Source organism: Lissotriton helveticus, chromosome 2_2, assembly GCF_964261635.1.
Source record: "Lissotriton helveticus chromosome 2_2, aLisHel1.1, whole genome shotgun sequence".
Classification (NCBI taxonomy): domain Eukaryota; kingdom Metazoa; phylum Chordata; class Amphibia; order Caudata; family Salamandridae; genus Lissotriton; species Lissotriton helveticus.
In genome coordinates this window covers 43,381,402-43,401,376 of record NC_136060.1, presented here as the reverse complement: position 1 = coordinate 43,401,376, position 19,975 = coordinate 43,381,402, and the positions used below count along the sequence as shown (strand labels likewise).

Genomic DNA, 19,975 nt, shown 5'->3' with positions numbered 1-19,975 from the left:
CACGGTCAAATAAAAGAACAGCGCAGCAGCGCAACAGCTTGTCACCTTAGCCGAAGTGAACCACTAACCACACTAACTGCAGCACTCCCATGCCACTCACTGCTTACCTGATTGCTTGGATGTGCCTTATGAGGTAATCAGATTCAACGTGCCCCTTCCTCAGTATCCAATGTGTTTATTGACATATGAGGATCTCTCAACACCACCTTCAACTGGTCACAGTATCGAGGTGGTTCACAACACTGCAACTCCAACCAGCTGCGTCTTGCTGTCACTCCTATCATGGCTCCAGAGCGTATGAACACTCAGAAAGGAGGGCAAGGGGTTGCACAGCAATCACTAAAGCAGCTGCAGCCATTGCTAACAAAGATGCTTTGGCAGCTGCAGCGGCCAAAGAGTGCCTACCAGTCACTGACAAGGGGTCCAGCTCTCAAGTCAGAAAACCCATCTTCAAGTTACTTCATTCCATTAAGGTAATGGACCTCCTACAAGCCTGTGCCTCGGCGAATTCCACTCCTGCATCCACAATGGAGGACACCCTGCTGAGTGCGGCTCATGCTGGGAGTGAAGAGGTGAGAGTCTGTTCTGCTCCTCATCCAGCCCCAAGAAATACTGATTACTCAGCACACTCTGATGTCGGGGCTTGGAGTAAAGCTAAAGACTTTTTAGCAGCAATCCAGGTCCTGCAACAAGGTATTGGGTCTGGCCAGAGTACTCATATTAATACCTACAAAAATAAAGTTGCAACGCCCCACTGCTGTCACCTTTACTACTCCCTCAGCAACTAGGTGTGGTGCATGGGGGCACCAGAGATGAGGAGGGCGTGATGAGCAATTAGCTACGTGGTTTGGACATACATGAGTTAACTATGGTAGATTTAGGGAGGCAAGAGAGCATTGAATGTTCAGGGTCAGCAGAAAAGGAGGTTTTAGCAGGCACGAACACTAACCTATCATATAGCAATCCCACTGACCCTGTTACAGTAGTGGATCTTTCTGGTACACCTGGCCTGGCAATAGCTGTCCAACCAGCGGATGCAAGTAGGGCACTTCTGGAATTAATAGTGAGCAAGGAAGTTGTACCCACTAAGGCAGCGTTTCCCCAGGCAAGAATCAATATGTTGTTAGAGCAGAGAAGGGCTGAGGTGGTCTTAAAAAACCTTTTGGAGATCATGAAGGTGAATGCTCCTGCAACTCTGTCTCAGCCCGCTCCAAAGGGGGACAGTATAACAGGAGTCCTCGATTCTCCAGGAAGCTCCCTTTCTGATGGCTCTTCTCCCAAAGTGGCACTAGAAGCCAACATCTGTAATCTAAATGATACCACAGATGCTAAAGGGCTATCATTTTCTACCATTCTTACATTTTTGCATACCCAGCGAGCAGAGGCACTGGATCAGTATGCGCTATTCAGGGCTGATAGCCTGGCAATTCAGCAGCCATTATCAGAAGTGACTAATAAAGTTACATTGCTTTATTCTGAAATGACAGAACTTCAACGTCAGGTAGCAGGTGCCGAGGAGGTCCGCTTAGCTATGGGCAAATCAATCAAACTACTGTAGAGCCAATTAGTGTAATTATAGGGCAAATATGAAGACCTGGAAAACCAGCAACAACGAAACAACTTAAGGATGTTTGGAATACCCGAGGGGAAAGAAGGAAAGGATCCCAGAGCATTCATGGCTAAATTGTTCCAGCAAGCATTTCCAGAGTTGGTGGACTGGAAAATGGATTCTCAGATCCAGCAGGCTCACAAACTCCCAAGCTTTGTAATACAAGCAGCATGAACCAAGTTGCCGCACCCTTGTCCAATGCTTATCTTTATTGGTAACATCCTTCTTCGACAGGTAATCGCTTTAAAAGATCAACCTGCATCTCCTATATTAGTGGATTCTATTCCCATTTTTGTATGATCAGATCTGTGTAAGTTTACAATGGACAGGCGATGGAAGCTACATCAGTTAATAGACCCCCTGAAGCAGTCGGGGCACAGGTTTTTTTGCAGGAGCCTGCATGCCTTACGGTCATCAAAGATGGCCGATCACCATTTTTCCATTCACAACTTGAGGTCACACAGGCTCTGAGTCATTGGCAACTTGGCCCTTCAGAACTCTGAAGGGTGGGCGGTATTTATTCCCTTTTTTCTCTGGAGTGGATTTGATGGTATGCTCTTGGAAGGCTGTCATCACATTGACAGCAAGGGGGGTGAATGATACCTTTATCTAGACACAGGGAGGGTAAGGGGCACTGGGGGGCTCGGGAGCTCACAGAAGTGACTCTTTCAGTGTACATGCATTGCTTGTTGGGAGAGGAGGGGTGAGAGATGGTCAAATGAGCCAGACAAATTATAATTTTGTTTTTAAATATTGTTTTTCAAAAACAACAGGGAGTTTTTATCAGAGCTAGGGAGAAGATAATAAAGCTAAGATGATGTGATGTCTAGTCTAAAATATATCTGTTGCAATGTTGCTGGACAAAATCAATCCAGGAAGCGGCAACTAATTTGTGAGGAACTTAAAGTGTTTAAACCACATATACTAGGTATAACTGAAACTCATCTGGCATATAAGGATCGGCTTATGCTTAAGCAGCTGCCTCATTATATCCTAACTCTCAGACAGTGTCAATTTTTGGAGTAGCTATAATGAAATCTAAAAATTGTGTAATTAATATACTTAGGAACTCTGCAGATTCTAGGGGAAGGTGGGTATACACTAGCTAACAACTGCTGGACAGATGTTAACTAAATGTGTAGTTTATGGCTCAAACTTGGATGATCCTGATATATATGATTATCTAAGTTTGGAATTACTGAATTGGGTAGGTGACCTAATTATTATGGGTAATTTTAACTGTATAATCGATTATAGGATCAACACTATAAACCAACAGACGCATGTAAGGATGGTCACGACTTATGCTTCTATTTTGGAACTTATGCAATTGTATGGTCTAGATGATGCATGGAGGACATTATTCCTCTTGACGCCAGGATATACTTATTATTCATCACCCATATGCAATACTCATGTATCTACATGATATTTATTAAAGGGTTGGCATTGGAGAATGCACATAATGAGGTATGTCCCAAGATTACATCAGATCGCAATCCCATTATGTTGACGGTGCAGGCTGGACAGAGACACAGGGGAAGCTATTGCCCATTCTCAATTCCTCATCACCTTCTCACAAATTTAGGGTATTGGTCACACCTCAGAGGTGCACTTGTTGAATATTTACAAATCAAAAAAGGATCTGCCCCACCAGCAGTCATTTGAGACTGCATGAAGGCACATATCACAAGGGTGATGCTTCAGTTCATTCTAAATAAAAATAGATCAAAGCATGAGGAATTGGGCCAATGTCATCAGGACTGCCTAGACCTAGAATTTGGTTCCTGTGGAATAGATACTGGATAATGATATAAAGAGGCCGTACAATACGTATATACCAACAGGGTATTTGCTGTTCATAAAAGTGACTTAGTTGTCGACAACTAAGAAAAGCGAACCTTTGAATACAGCATTCTATGATTGTATAGATGTTATGTAATTTGATGAAAGAAAGTGGTCGCTTTTATGAACAGCAAAGTATTGAAAACTTGCACATTTTTTCAAATATGTTATTATAATACTTTGGTTCAAATTTTCACTTGGGACACTTTTGAACAACTGTAAATAATTTTTGCTTTATGTATGGAACTATTTATTGCAACTGAATTTTTTCAATACAACTTATTGAACAACTAGAATGGTGTATTGGTAGTTCTTTCTCTTTGACATCTCACACATACCCTGCTGGTATATACGTATTGTATTGCCTCTTTATATCATTATCCAGTATCTATTCCACAGGAGCCATTGTTCTTCTTAAAATAATTAATTACCTAGTTCCGTTGTGAGTAGGGTCCCCTTGTTTTCTTTTTAGACCTAGAATTATAGCATGCACAGGTGATATCTGCAAGGGGTCCAACTGAGCAATCAATTTATCTTAGGTTAATTGAAAAACAGCTTGGGCTTAATTGAGAATTAATGGGAAAAGCTGTTGTCAGCTACCATAGGAATACAATGTTCCAATATGAATATGGTGAGAAAGTTGACCATCTCCTTGCACATCAAATTTCTGACAAGAGGTCTAGATCCAATATCAAGTGCATTTAGGGCGATGGAGGGGTGATACACATGCATCCTCAATCTATCGCTGAGTAATTCAGGTCATGTATTTTTATCAAGGGGTTTATAGAAGCCAGATGGCCCAGATACTCTTATATCATGGCCTATTTGCAGGAGAGTTGTTTACCCCAGCTTGAGTCTCATCAAATGTCTATGTCCAAGGGGATATCATTTTGGGGAGATTGATGATGTTATGTTATGTTATGTTATGTTATGTTATGTTATGTTATGTTATGTTATGTTATGTTATACTGCATTTCTAAAGCGCGCAGCTACTCAGAGTGTCCCGGTGCTGCTACCCTGAAACCCCCCCAACCAGCTAAGCTGGAAGAGCCTCTAAAAAAAAAAAATGGGGTCAAAACAATAATGTTTTTAAGTTCTTTTTGAAAACAGCCGGATCAGAAACCCTCCTGAGAGCAAGAGGAAGCTCATTCCAGGCTAGGCCTGCTTTCCGGGTGAAGGAGCAGCCACCTGACCTCTGGCGCAAAAAGCGCGAGTTCTGGATAAGGAGTTGGTCCGAAGACCGCAGAATCCTGGAATGGATATTGAAAGCAGAGCGCTTCTGCAGATAGAGTGGGCCCAATCCATACAAGGCCCGTTGGACAATGGCCAGCATTTTGAATTTCAAACTGGCCTCCACTGGAAGCCAATGGAGGTGGCGGAGATGCACCCGCACACTCTGCCTGGAAGAGAGACCCAGTAGGAGCCGGGCAGCCGCGTTTTGGACTACCTGTAGCTTTTTTATCAGATAGCCTGGACATCCAACTAAAAGCGCGTTGGAATAATCCAGACGAGAAAGGATCAATGCCCGGACTACTGTTTCTTTGGCCTCCGCAGGCAGAAAGGGGAGGAATTTTCGCAGGGTTTTAAGTATGCCAAAACACGTCCCTGTAAGTTTTTTGACATGCGTCGCAAAATTCAAATTTTCCTCAAACCAAACCCCCAATTTTTTTGCAAGGCCCTTGTCTGATTGAGGGGGCGGAAAGTCCAGAGGCCTCAGTCTGGCTCTAAAACCAGCAGGAAAGGCTCCAAACAGGAGCACATCAGATTTCTCCTCGTTGCGCTTAAGTTGTGCATTGGCCAGCCAGCGAAACACCGCAGAAAGACAGCGCTGCGCCGTGTTGACCGAGTCCTCACCCCTTCTCCAGGTGAACAATAACTGTGTGTCGTCCGCATAGGCCATCACCTTAGCCCCCAATGACTCCACCAGGTAAACCAGGGGAGTCACAAAGATGTTAAACAAAAGGGGGCTAAGGGAAGAGCCCTGCGGGACACCAGTGGAGCGAGGGGAGGGTGACAAGGCAAACGGGGGCAGCCAGACTTGCTGAGACCTATCCTCCAAAAAGGATTGCAACCAGCTCCACGCCGTGCCCGCAATGCCGATGTCGGCGAATCGCTCGAGGAGGAGAGAATGGGGAACCGTATCGAATGCCGCCCAGAGATCCAGCATCACCAAAGCTGCTCTCCCGCCGGCATCCAAACAGTCCCTAATAGCCTCAGCCACCTCCAGCAGTGCCGACTCTGTGCTATGGGTGGCCCGGAACCCTGATTGCGCAGGATGTAGCGCGCCCGACTTCGCCACATAGTTGGTTAACTGCGAAGTGACCGCCTTTTCGCAAACCTTCGCCAAACTAGGCAGGAGAGAGATGGGTCTATAATTACCGGGAAGCGAGGGGTCGAGGGTGGGCTTCTTGAGTAAGGGGAGTAAGAGGGCTTGCTTCCGAGCAAGCGGAACGTACGCCTCGCAAAGCAACTGGCTAATCATATTATTAACTTCCGGATTGACCGTGTCGGCTAGATCAGCCAGCAACCGAGCGGCGCAAGTATAGTTGGGGGAGCCAGATTTCAACACCCCAAGGATTTTGCGGGAGGCCAAAAGGTCAATGGGGCTAAAGGACGAGGAGGAATGATCTGGGTCCTTCACCGCACTAAACCCCCACAGAGGCCGCGAAGGCATCAGGTTTTTTGGGAAAGAATCTTGAATATCCCTGATTTTCTCCCTAAAGTGATTGGACAAGGTGTTCGCCCAAATGACTGAGGGGGTAGCAACTACCTCCTGTGCACAAGGCGCCACAAAACTCTGCACAATGGCAAAGAGTTCCTTCGCATTATTGTTCGCCCTGTCAATGCGCAAGGCAAAATGGGTGCTTATTGCCGAGGAGATGGCTGTATAATACAATTTCTGTTTGTCCCTAAGAGCCTGTTTGGCCATAGGGCAGTAGCCGCTGGCCCTCCATATTCTCTCCAAGACCTTACAATAGTGTTTGAGATCCCTCAACTCTGCGGTAAACCAAGGCTTGGAGGGGGTTTCTCTCCCCAACTTACAGGGGCCAGAGGCCGAAAGGCCCATGACGGCATCACTAATCCAGATCGAAAACATAGTAACGTCCGGTAAAGTACTCCCAAAGTTCGGGCGCGAGGCCACCAGCTTGGCGCTCAGAAGCGCAGCATCAATCTTCCTGGCCTTCGGGGCGCGGTGGCAGGGTGGTGGTTGGCGTTCTCGCTGGGCCATCCACGAAAAGAATACTGGGAAGTGATCTGACCAGGTGACTGGGAGGGGTTTTCGGACCAAAACCGGAAAATTGGAACAAATGAGGTCCAAAGTGTGGCCCCCCTTATGGGTTGGATCACTCACCCATTGGGAGAGCATAGCTAACTGGAGAATATCCCGGAGATCGGCGGCGTCCGGCGACTCTGCCGAGTCTAGATGTAAATTAAGGTCGCCCAGCAGAAGGAAGTTGGAAAACCTTAGGACTCTCTCCGCTAAAGTATCACCACATGTATCCAAAAAGACCCCCGCAGGACCCGGAGGGCGGTATAGTAATGAGCCACCCAAGGTGAAATGGGGCGACAGTTGCAGGCTGAAGTCCAAAGCCTCACAGCCTGCCCAATTATTGGAAGCTTCCCCCTGAAGGACCCAACATTCTCTATGCAATATGGAAACCCCCCCTCCTCTCCCCAGTGGGTGGTCAAACCGATGTATTTTGTACCCAGAGGGGGTGGCCAGGGTAACTATAGGATTAGAGATATACTCTGCCATACGGGAAAGAGTGGGTGCGGATGCAATTCCCTTGGAATTTTATAAAGTATTTAGGTATGTCCCGGCACCAGAATTTCCCAGTTGATTACATATGTGGCCAACGGAGGAGATTCTCCTATATCCTGGGGAATTACTAACATCATAGTGTTCCTTAAAAAGAGCAAGCCATCTGAGGAAAGGGGTTTTACCGACCAATTTCACTGATAAATGCAGATATCAAGGTCTTTTCTAAGACTTTGGCAAACCACCTGGCTCCCCTCATGCACGACTTAGTTTCAGAATAACAGGGTACTGAACAAAGTACCTTAAATCCTGGTTGCGGATCTTTGAAAGATCCTGTGTCGAGGATGCGTCGCACAGCGGCAGTTCCGAAGATGCTGTGGGGCCACGAAGTGGAGTCTAGCATCATTGTCAAAGATGCTGTCTATGAATGCTTGCGATGTGAAAGCCTGCATCAGGGATTTGTCATGCAGTGGTAGTTCCTAAGAAGCTGTGGGGTGCAATGTGAGGCCCTACATCGTGGATGCTTCGCACAGCGGTGGTTCCAAAGCTGAGATGTGAGGCGATGCATTGCGCTGCATCAGTTCTGCTCACTGGACCATTTTTAGGGTGACAGCACATCTCCAGGCCTACTTCCAAAGGTCCGGGACTGGGGTGGCACCACTTGGAGGCAGCATTCCCAGCAGACAGAGTCCAGGTGATTGGTTCAAAGTGCTTGAAGACTTTTCTGTCCAAGAAGTTCAAAGCAGGAGGCCGGATGTTAGACTTGCCAGCCTTATGGTAGTCTTCGCCCAATCTTTTTCCTTTTCCCTACACGTTTTGATACCTTTTTCTTTTGTCTTTAGGACTCTGAGCATGTTACCACTGCTTATCTGTGCAAAGTGCATGTGCTTCTAACCGAAATATGTTTGTAATTGGTGTGTACCTGATTGACCTATTTATTTTACTTGAAAGTCTCTTGTAAAGTGGTATATCACAAACCCAGGGCTTGTATGTTAAATGCTACTAGTGGGCTGTAGCACTGATTGTGCCACTCACAAAAGTAGCAATTCAAACCTGTCTCAGGCTAGCCACTGCAGTGCCTGTGTGTGCAGTTTACTGCCACTTAGACTTGGCATTTAAAACTACTTACGAAGCCTCAAACTCCCCTTTGATTACATATACGTCATCCCTAAGATAGGTCCCAGGTAGCCCTTAGGGTAGGGTGCTTTGCAAGTAATAGGTGTGACATGTACTTTTATGTTTTGCATGTCTGGTAATGACAAACAGCCTATTTCATTTTCCACTACTACGGGGTCTACTCCTTTTATAGGTTAGCATTGGGAATTCCTTAATACACTTTTTCTACTTTCTGTTAAGACAGAAGTAGCTTTTTCTTATTTCATATGTTTTGAATGGTATCGATAAATCTTATTCACTGGTGAAGTTGGATATCACATTACTATTTAGAAATGCCACTTTTTGAAATTTCTCTGCACTTACTGTGTGCCTGACAGCCTGGTTCAATACACATTGGGGTGGGTGACAGCTACACTTTGTGCACTCCCTTTCGATAGCCACAACACAGGGAGAATAGGTGTGTCTGAGTACCTATCTACTTACATTTGTATTCTGATGGCCTTGCCTGGGAAAGATGGAAGAGAGGCACTAACACTTCACTTGAAGAGGTAGTGTCCTGTCCCCAAAAAAGGGCTGATTCACCCCCATAGATAGCCTGGCAGGCAGGATTGGGCTGAAAGGAGAATCAGTGCAATTCAGAGAGCTCCAATGAAGTCACCCCTGGACTACTGATCCGGAAGGCCTGCTTTTCGTGTTGGTGTCCTGCTGCTCTTTGACTCTGCTAAAGGAGAGCTGGTCCCTGGCTTTCGTCCAAATGATCTGTAAGGGTGTGTTGGCTTGCCTCCTATTGCTTGAGACGCCGGGATATTAAAGTCTCTACCCCTGCTCCTGTGCTTGGCTCAGTGGAAGTGGCCCAGATACTTGTAACACTGATTGCAACGCATCTCGTGTCAGTGTGTAACAGAACTTGCTCATCGACCCTATTGCGAGAGTGAAATCAGCACATTGCATCGGAACCAGCGTTATCCCTCTATAGATGGATGCATCGGACAGCATATCACAGCCGCTGCAGCTCAGTGACGTCGAGGCATCCCCTCGACTGTGTGGAAGAATCTGGTACATCATTCGATGCCTCTAAATTCCCCCACCCATCTTCGGAACTAATGCATCGCCTTCACTACATGGAGAAGATCGATGCATCTCCCTGTTTGCGAGCAGGAAAGGTACTTTGTGCATAGGGCCCTGCATGGCTCCTGTAGCCAACCTGCGCTTCTACAAGGTTAGCCTGAACTTCGGCTTTGACCTGGTCCAGAACCATCTAAAGTAACCTTTTTAGCGCTACTTGCTTCTAAGTACTTTATTGCATGTAATCTTGCAAAATGCAATGCCTCAACTTCTATACCTTGGATGTTTGTAGTTTTGGCCTTGTTTTGGAAACCATATTATAATCTATTTTTATAAACCTGTGTATAGTCTTTTTGTGGTGTATTCATTGTGTTACTGTTTGTGTGTGTGTGTTGCAAATAAACTTTACACATTGCCTTTTTAGATAAGCTTGACAGCTCTGTGCCAAGCTAACAGAAGGTGAGCTCAAGTTATCTTTTAGTGTGCATCTGTCTTACCATGACTAGGATTGTGGTTTCTGCTTGGACAGGGTGCATACCTTTGCCAACCATATACACAATTTCTAAAAACAGGCAACTAACCCTTGAAGTCACTCTGGTGGTCCTGGGTTCCAGATGCAAGTTCAGTCCTTTTCACTAAGGCATCAGGCCAGCATTGCAGTCCAGTCCTTCCGGAAGAGCAGAACATCAGTGCTTCCGAGTCTTTCACAGGTCACGAGTTGGGACTGAGGGTCCAATATTTAAACTTGGTGCTACCTTTGAAGTAGGAGAAGGTTCTGGAGATTTCCGCCCCCAGAAGTGCTTGGAATTTTTTGCCTTCCTGCCCTGGTCCCAACTTGTCTGGGGACACAAAACCCTTTGTGAGTGTGTGCCCAGACAGAGGCTTTGTGGTAAGTGACAGCTCCTCTTCCCTATCAAGTTAGAGATGGCTCATCCTGCCAATACCTATTCCCCCTTTGTCTCATCTGGGAGCAATACACAAATACCAACTGCCAGCTACACCTAGTCATGTGACCCAGAATACAAGCTGCAGACACCAAATGACTAGGACAAGAATATGCCAACTTTATAAAAGTGGAATTTTCAGAACTGTGACTTAATATCGACTTTACCATTACAGAAGGTTTTAAACTGCGGTTCAATAGATATCAAACTTGACAACCCCATCTGCCCTCAATTGAAAGATAGCATTTATCAAATTTAATAAGGTAACTCAATGTTATTCTATGAGATAGGTAGGACTTACAGTAGTAAAAAATAGTTACAAGTCCAACGTTTTAAATTCACTTCACCTTGCTCTATGGGCTGTTTAGGACCTAGCCTATGGGTGACTTCTATGTAATGAAATGGAAGGTTGAGGCTTGGCAAAATGTTTCCTTTGCCAGGTTGAAATGGCAGTGTCAAACTGCACACACAGGTTGCAATTGCAGGCCTGAGACCATGTTTAAAAGGCTACTCAAGTGGGTGGCACAATAAGTGTTTGATGCCCACTCGCAGCATATCATTTTCAAGCCTTGGGTACATGTAGTACCCCTGTGCTAAGGACTTACAATTAAATTAAATATGCTAATTGGGCGTAAGCCCATGTAACCATGTTTGAAGGAGAGAGAACAAGCACTTTAGCGCTGGTTAGCAGTGATAAAGTGTGCAGAGTACTAAAAGCCAACAAAAATGGTTCTGAAACAGGAGGGTGAAGGTAAAAATGGTTTGCGGTGACCCTGCTAAAAGCGGCAAGTCCAACATCATTTTATTCTATTTTATTATGTATCCATTATTATAAACTGGTAGATTACAGTTCTATTACATTGCCGTTCTTTTGCCACATACGTTATTTGGGATGTGGTGCATGTTCTAAATCACCGTCTTTGGTGGAAATGATAATAGAAAAAAAATCTGAGCTTTGCACTGATAAATGATCATGCATGCAAATATCATTTGTGCAGATACTGGCTGTAGGACTTGGCCTTTTTGGCTAAAGTGCCCTAAACATTTTGCTTTCCCCTTAGACCATTTTCCTGACATAGAGATGCCGATTTAGATGCTTGGGAGACTTTGCCACTGCTGGTCAGTTTCAAAGTACAAGTGTTCCCTTTATAAAATGTAATGGTGATTGGTTGACCATGATTGGTAAAGTCCCCAGTGATGTGCACTGTGTATGCTAGGGCTAGTAATGCAAAGGCACGCAGAGAAGGGAACTCAGGCCTGCAGTGTATGGCCTGCGCGCACTTTGCTAAGTTAGCATGTTGTCCTGACAAGTGCAACCACTTGTCAGGCCTGACTTTCCTTTTTACATACACATTGGGCACCCCTGTGGTAGGTCCAGGGTAATCCCTGGGCAGGGTGCAGTGTGCGTAAAAGGCAGGACATATACTAAGGTGTGTGTTCTGTCCTGACAGTGAAAAACGGGGAACATCGTTTACGACGCGGTTTTTACACCGCAGTGCCTTTACCCCACAGCTATTACAACGCAAGTCGTTACTACGACTTGCGCTGGATGGCGCTGTGGGATAAGGAATCTTGCAATTTTATATTCCAACACCTTCCCTACTATTACGGGGACTGGTGTTGGAATATAAAATTATAAGATTCCTAAATCCACTCCCTCCAACGCAAGTCGTTGTAACGACTTGCGTTGTAAGACTTGCGTGGTAAAGGCATGCATTGTTACAACATGCGTTGTAACAACGTACATCCGTGAAAAACACTCCATTTCGTTTTTCACTGCTGAAAGGCCATCCTGCCCATAGGACAGAATAGGGGGGGGGGCTGGGTGTTGTGTTTGTTAGTCTAGTTTCCTGTCAGTTTATAATGGAGAGGTGAAGTTTATTATGTATGAACTCACAGTGTCATAGCACATCTTTCTGTGATGGCGGTTTTGTCACTGTGTGTTCAGAAACCACTCTTTTAGAAAGTGGCTGCGTTTTGTGCTCAAAGCATTCCTGTGTGTCTCTGCTGAAATGTGGATTGTCTGTCTGGATCTTAAAGGTGAGAGGAGCTGGGAGAGGCATTGACCCAGGGAGGGGTTGAGAAGGCACCAGGCTGCCCTGCATGGAAAGTAGGGGGAGTAGAAGCCTGGAAGGTGAAAAGGCCTGGCCTGGTGCTATAAACCAATTGGCCCATCTCCTGCTGAGTGAGTAAGGATCCAGACCCCCAGTATCAAAAGGAGAGAGGTGACACTGGGAGAGAGACACCCAGAACGGATTTAGGGAGAGGTCAGGGACCCCTGACCACAAACGAACTTTAAAGACATTAAGGGGTATAATAACTGTGAGAGCTGAAACCCCTGAACGTTGGAATGAAACACAAATGGATTGAGACCGATAAGGACCCCCAGGTCCAACACTGGCTGTCTTATCTGAATACATACGTTACTTGAAACAGAAGGAGGGTGGAAGTACACTGTCTCACATCCCAGCACTTAGTTTGCCCCAATGCATCATGGTAAATGCAGTTCATGAAAACACTTATTTCATCAGCAGTATTTAATTTTTCAACCTTCCTGTTACACCCTGTGTAACTCTAGACACGTTTTTCTGGATTAATTCCTTCACCAGTAGAGAGCAACAAGTCATTTTGGGGTGCATACATTATTTGCATGAGAGCATTTGCTATCAATCACCTGTTGTGAGCATCCCAGAAAAATAAAGTGTTACCTTGCATGAGTCAACTCCACCTGTTTTGTATCCTGCACATGTCATGGAGTTGCTTATCCTTCGTTGTTTGTAGTTTGACTGACATTCTTCATTTGAAATTCTAGGAATTTCAGCCTTCTGAAGTATGTTTGAAATATAACCTGAAATACAATAGCATTTTCAAATACACTTGAAATCGTAATATTTATCAACATATAAAATGGTTTCAACGTGCAATGCGGCAGTGAATACTGTAAACTAGTTTTAGTTGGTATTCAGGACACTTGACAAAATGTGTCCCCGAGAGCATGCCCAAATAGAAAACAAATACATGTAGAATGCACTCTTGTGAACATACAGTCTATCTGCATATGTGCTGCATAAAATGAATGGAAGTCATCAGCAGTCGCGACTGCTCTCAATATGCAGTGGTGGTGAAGCAGGGCAGCCACAGCAGTGGCAGCGGCAGGGGAGGATTGTAATAAAAACATAACATAAAACTTACCTGATCCTGTGGCTACCTCACACTCTGGTACTCCTCCGTTCTCCTGCTGCTCCTGGCTGTCCCTGGTTGGACTCCCTATCCAATACAGATGCTGCTCTCATACTATGAGAACAGAGCCGGTATTGACCTGAGCGGGCTGGTTTGATGCTCCGCTCTGTCACAGGGTGTCTATGCCATTTCTCCACCTGGCTGTAGAATAAAGCTAAGTTAGAGAACCCTAAGTGAGCATTTCTGTTTGGCCGGCCTAAGACATGCTCACTTAGAAGAGCACATATCACTCCATTCCTCCCCCCACCTATTGCCGATCCCTGTGATTTCTTCACCCACTGGCTCAACCAGCAGCTGAAAAAAATGATTATAAAATATCATTTCATTTTTTAGCTGCTGGCTCTGGGCCATTGGCGCGACACTCCTCCACCATTGCGGAGGAGTCGCCACTGGTCACCAGGGATATTAATGTTGGGCATAGTTCAGTCTGATCTCCCTCTTACGATCTTAATACAGAGGCATTTTGGTCTTGTATCCCTTGCCATGTTCATCTTGTTTACCTCCAAAATCTAGACCAACACATGAAACAGTCCCTTGTCCCACTGGTCAATCACTGCACACCCTTCAGTTATTCAAACACTCACACATAGGCTGCTTTCAAACAAAAAATATGCCCATTGCACAGCTTACTGAAACAATATTGGAGCAGTGCAAGGTTGTTACAGGTATAACAATTAATTTCAATTCACACAGCACAACCAGAATGGGAATTATGCATGTTGAAAGAGTGAGAGGAATCCAGCAGTCACCGAGAATTGTATTAAGAAGACAATGTAACCATGCAACATTTCTTTGTATAGTGTTTAGGCTTACTAAAGGCCACATGCACAAAGAAATGTTCCAGTAACAAAGGTCAAATCGGAGCTTTTGTGTGCAAAACTCAAATTGTGATCCTATAATAAGCCCCCGAATCACAATTTGGATTTGCAAGTGAATCCAGAAATGGTATTTGAAAGGGGTGCGTAACGAGTGACCCCCTCCAAATTCTGTTGCCTTTAGATATGCATTAATATTTTGCAACTGAAATTTCAAAACATTAATATTTTACCACGGCAACCGTTCGCAACTGGAAGGGGTCCCTCATCACCATTATTTACTGCCTACTCTTAAAACATGGTTGTACAATTTTTTTACCTTAAATGCATCCTGTTTTCCTTTTAGAACAGCGGGCTGCATTTTGTAAAACAAATTGCTTGATTTAAAAGCAATCACTGACATGGTGGTCTGTTGACAGCAGTAGGCCACTATGGCTGTGACTTTGGCCAATCATAGTGGGTTTAAATTTTCGACCTACCTCATGCATATGATTAAGGTGAGTAAAACTGCGACCCACTACCATTCGGAATTTTGGGAATCAAAATGCATTTGCCATTGCATTTGGTAGACATCGGCTCACTTCTACTGTATACATTTTAGTACATTCCAAATGAGAAATCTCAAATTATGAATCGTTAATATTCGCAATTTATGATTTCTTATTTGAATATTAGTAAATGAGGCCCCAAATGCAATATCTGACTATCAAAGCGAGATCACCACATTTCTGAATGGCTTTATGAGTCTCTAAGAGCTAGCTTAGCAAACATGTCATTAGGAACACAGCAATTTAGACCCCTACAGCGTTGAACTCATCAAGGGACATATTCACAAGAAAGTGGCGAAGCGTGTCATTAAGCCAAGAAAACTAACGACACGCTTCGTTACTTTAGAAAAGCAGGGCTGCACCATATTTACTAAAATATGGTGCATCCCTCCGTTTCCCCCTGCGTTGGCGCTATACTTAGCTGCCTAACACCAACGCAGGCACCCTTGCACCATAGTGCAAGGGTGTCTATGTTGAGAGGAAGATTGTTTATGTGCAGGAAGGTCCCCCTTCCTGCACATAGACAATCTTTAAATGACGTTCTCTAATTCCTATGTGTGCTGCTTTATGCATCACACATAGAAGTTGCAAAACAGCTTTTTTTTTTTATTATTGTTTATGTGAAGGAAGGGGCCATGTTAGGCGGTTTGCGTTTTGGTGTTTCTATGTGTGCTGCACAATGCAGCACATATGGAAACAGCTAAAATGAGGAGAAATAAAGTATTTCTCCTCCTTTCACCTGATTAAGACCAGGTTTTCTCTGGTCGTAATTTTGGTGCTGCCTCCTATTTACGCTACTACTGGAGATAGGGGGCAGCATCAAAATCAATGGGTGTTGCGGTGGAACTCCCACCACAACACCCATTGTCCTGTGAAAGGGTGCCTTATTTACAAGGCAGAGTTAAACCACGCTAAGTTGTTTAACGCCGCCTTGTAAATAAGATGTAGCCCCTATTGCCATCCCAGTAGGGGCTTGTAAATATGCCCCTACATATCATACAGTTTTACGTCAGATTGCACAAACAGAGGAGAAACAACAAGAGTGTACCAATTCAAGAAAATATCCGGAAGATAAATGGATGTGCGCTATCGAGAAGTATGTGCTTGAGGTGAAATATCGGATGGTTCCAGAGCTTCAGGCCCATTTCTTGTGCGTGGAAAATCCATTCCTGGCGAGCATCGTTTTAGGGTATTTTTCAACTGTGGCCCTCACAGGGGAGGATCAACATGCCAAGCTTTGTACAGGGTTGCTCCCCACCGCCTATTATATGCAGTGCCAATATTTATAGCTTATCAAAAAACCTTCTTATTAACCTGATGAGAATGTTACCAAATAAGTAAAATATTCCTTATCAAGTATAGATGTAAAAGTTTGTTGTTTTTTACATTTGTTTTCGCCTCTCTCGTGATGTTAGTTATATTTATGCTGATAACGTATTTTTCCCAGAAGAAAATATCTTATGATATATTGTCTGGTTATTGCAATTGAAGCGTTCCCTTTTTCTTGTGTAAAATGCTCTGACCTTAACACAAATGAAAATAAATAATAGTTAAATGCCCTCCATCATTGACGGTGAAAGTTACTGATTGTGTTGTCATCCATAGGAATCTAACAGCATCTGTGTTCTATTTGAATGGTAAAGGGTGAAGTATTGGTCCGCTAACTTACACACACATAGCCTATAACGATATGACGGGAGTACTGCATAGAATGTAGGGGCATATTTACAAGCCCCTATCGCCACCACAATGTCACTTTTCACAATGTTGTGGTGGCAATTGGGGCTTTGCCTTATTTACAAAGTGGCGTTAAGCTACTTGACGTGACTTAACACTGCCACGTAAATAAGGCACCCTTTCACGCTATGGGCAATGTGTGTTTCAGTGGGTGTTCCACCGCAACAACCATTGATTTTGACACTGCCCCATATTTACAAGGGTGGCGTAAATATGGGGCAGCACCAATATTAAGACCATGGAAAACTTGGTCTTATCCTGGTTAAATGAGGAGAAGACTATTTGCAACTTCTATGTGTGCTGCATTAAGCAGCACACATAGAAGTTACAAACTGCCATTTGAAGACCGTTTTTAGGCAGGAAGGGAGACCTTCATGCACATAAACAGTCTTCCCTTACAACGCAGACACCCTTACACTATGGTGCAAGGGTGCCTGCGTTAGAGCTATGCAGCAAAAATGTAGTGCCAGTGCAGGAGGAAACGCAGGGCTGCACCATATTGCTGTAAATATGGTGCAGTCCTGAGTTTCAGAAATGGCAGAGCACGGCGTTAAGCCAAGGAGGCTAACGCCGCGCTACCCCACTTCTGTTGTAAATATGCCCTGAAGTTTGTACTGGTTTGCAAAAAGAGAATTTAGAATTATTCACATAAATGCCCCTGATGTGAGTCAAAGTCTGTCTGACGAACACTTGCATGTCAAAGAATCATCTACAGAGATACTGTCTGACATTAATATTGTTTTTTAAATTATATTAACATATTAGTTCTGTTTTATTTTTCTACATTACATTTATTTAAACAGTATTTAGGACACAATATTTATATCAAACGATGTTCTTACAATGACATTCCGTTACCGTGAAAAATAAACTTATGTACCTAGGGGCTTTTTTACAAGCCTCGTGCACCGCCAGTACGTCACTTTTTCTGATGCACCAGCTGCACAGTGTGCTGCCCTATGTTTACAAGGCCACACAAAAGCCCCCCTGCATGGCTTTTCATTTCCTCATAAATTCAACCCCTTTTCAAGCATTACTTTGCAGGAAAGGGGCGTGCCATGGGTGTTGCTGTGGGTTTCCCATTCAGCATCCATGCATTCTACCACATTCCCAGATTTACAACATTTTGTGAAGCTGGGAATGCATCAGAATCATACGCCGACCCATGGGAAGCATAAGGAGACACAATGAGGAGAACACTTTGATTTCTCCTTGTTTTTTCCTCCTCCTACATGTGCTGCATTCTGCAGGACACGTAAAAAGAGGAAAACACCATGAATGATTGTTTTCGTGCAGGAAGGAATCACTCCCTGCACAAAAACAATCATCCTCGCAACGCAGGCACTCATTACACCATGGTAAGAGGGTGCCTGCATTGGTAATTGGCAGCCAATTGCGTACGAGCACAGAGGAACGCACAGGGATGCACCATATTGTTGTAAATATGACGCATCACTGAGCTTTTAAAATGACGCCGCTTGGCGCAGCAAAATTGCTTGCTGTGCCACGCTGCACCATTTTGTTGTAAATAGGGCCCCTAGTTCCTACACGCTTGCCTGTCTCAATGATCAAATTAACAAATGGAATGCAATTAATGTCTATTTCATTTATTTATTTACTTATTTTATTTAAAGCGATTTTATATAGTGCAAACTTTACCCAAATGTGTCAGGGCGCTTTACAAAAGGACCAGTTACATTACATAAGGACTTCAGAGTACATGTGTTACATAAAAGATACTAACAGAAAAACTCTACATTTACATAGGAATGGTAGTAAATACATATGTCTACTACAGATACTAGTGGTTAGAGTTACATATATACAAGTTGCAAATCACTCAAGATTACATTTTGAAAAGCGATTAGGGTTGTACAATTATACATTACATATTTATAGAGCAGAGATTCTGTTGGGGTCACCCTATAGGTGTCATTGTTAAAGTTGTAAGTTCTGGACTCCTATGCTTGCTCTGGTTTTCAATCCAAAAGATAGTTCATTTAAGTTTTTTTTTGTTCCACAATGTACAGCTTGTTCAAAGAGACTGGCTCTGACTAGATGATCGATGTTCTCATCTGCAGGGGTTTTTACACTTGTGCCATGAATTAGATTGGTGGATTATTTGTATGCAGACAGTGTAGGCATCATGCACTTCAGTCCGTTTCTTTGCAAAATACTTTCTCACTGCCTAGGCTGCATTTGCGTACCCAGATGTGGACTTTGAGGAATTTCATAACTTCTGTTAACTAGGCTTCTTTGCCATCTCCACTATAGATTTGCCAGAACTCTAAATTTACATAAGAATGGCAGTAAATACATATGTCTACTACAGATACTAGTGGTTAGAGTTACGTATAAACAAGTTGTAAACCACTCAAGATTACATTTTAAAAAGCGATTAGGGTTGGACAATTATACATTACATACTTATAGAGCAGAGATTCTGTTGGGGTCAACCGATAGGTGTCATTCTTAAAGTTGTAAGTTCTGGACTCCTATGCTTGCTCTGCTTTCAATCCAAAAGATAGTTAATTTAAGGTTTTTTTTTGTTCCACAATGTACAGCTTGTTCAAAGAGCTGCATTTACGTACCCAGATGTGGTCTTTGAGGAATTTCATAACTGATGTTAACTAGGCTTCTTTGTCATCTCCACCACAGATTTGCCTTCCTTCTCCTCTTTTTGCTGAATTCATTTTTGTTGGCTTTAAGAATCTGGGCACTTTACCACTGCTAACCAGTGCTAAAGTGCACGTGCTCTTTTCTCTAAACATAGTAACATTGGCTCATATCCACGGTTGGCATATTTAATTAACTTATAAGTCCCTAGTAAAGTGCACTATATGTGCCCAGGGCATGTAAAGTAAATTCCTCAAGAGGGCCTGTAGTACTGCTTGTGCCACCTACTTAAGTAGCCTTTTAAACATGTCTCAGGCCTGCCATTGCAGAGCCTGTGTGTGCAGTTAAAGAACTGCCATTTCAACCTGGTAAGTTAACCCTCTTGTCAGACCTAAACATTCCTTTTTAATACATATAAGGCACCCACAAGGGCAGGGTGCAGTTCATTTATAAAGAAGGAGATGTACTTTTAAGTTTTACATGTCCTGATAGTGAAAAACTATCACATTTGTTTTTCAATACTGCTAAGCATATCCCTCCCATAGTTTACCATTGGGATTACCTCATTACATTTTATAAGTGCAATTTCCAATTGGGAAAAGATGGTGTTAGAAATAGGGTCTCTAGTTGGCAGAGGTATGCACCTTTTCCAAGTAAGTACCCTTCCTTCTTGTAAGGGT

General features: G+C 43.8%; 1 protein-coding gene across 2 annotated transcripts in view; it reads right to left on the bottom strand.

Moving 5' to 3' along the window:
* Positions 1-19,975, bottom strand: part of LOC144821267 (plasma kallikrein-like) — a 524,784-nt gene that overhangs the window by 57,507 nt on the left and 447,302 nt on the right. For both annotated transcript variants that reach the window (XM_078678094.1, XM_078678095.1), the window contains one exon: positions 13,048-13,187. In XM_078678094.1, coding sequence (XP_078534220.1) covers positions 13,048-13,187 — 140 coding nt within the window. The remainder of the gene's footprint in view (positions 1-13,047; positions 13,188-19,975) is intronic.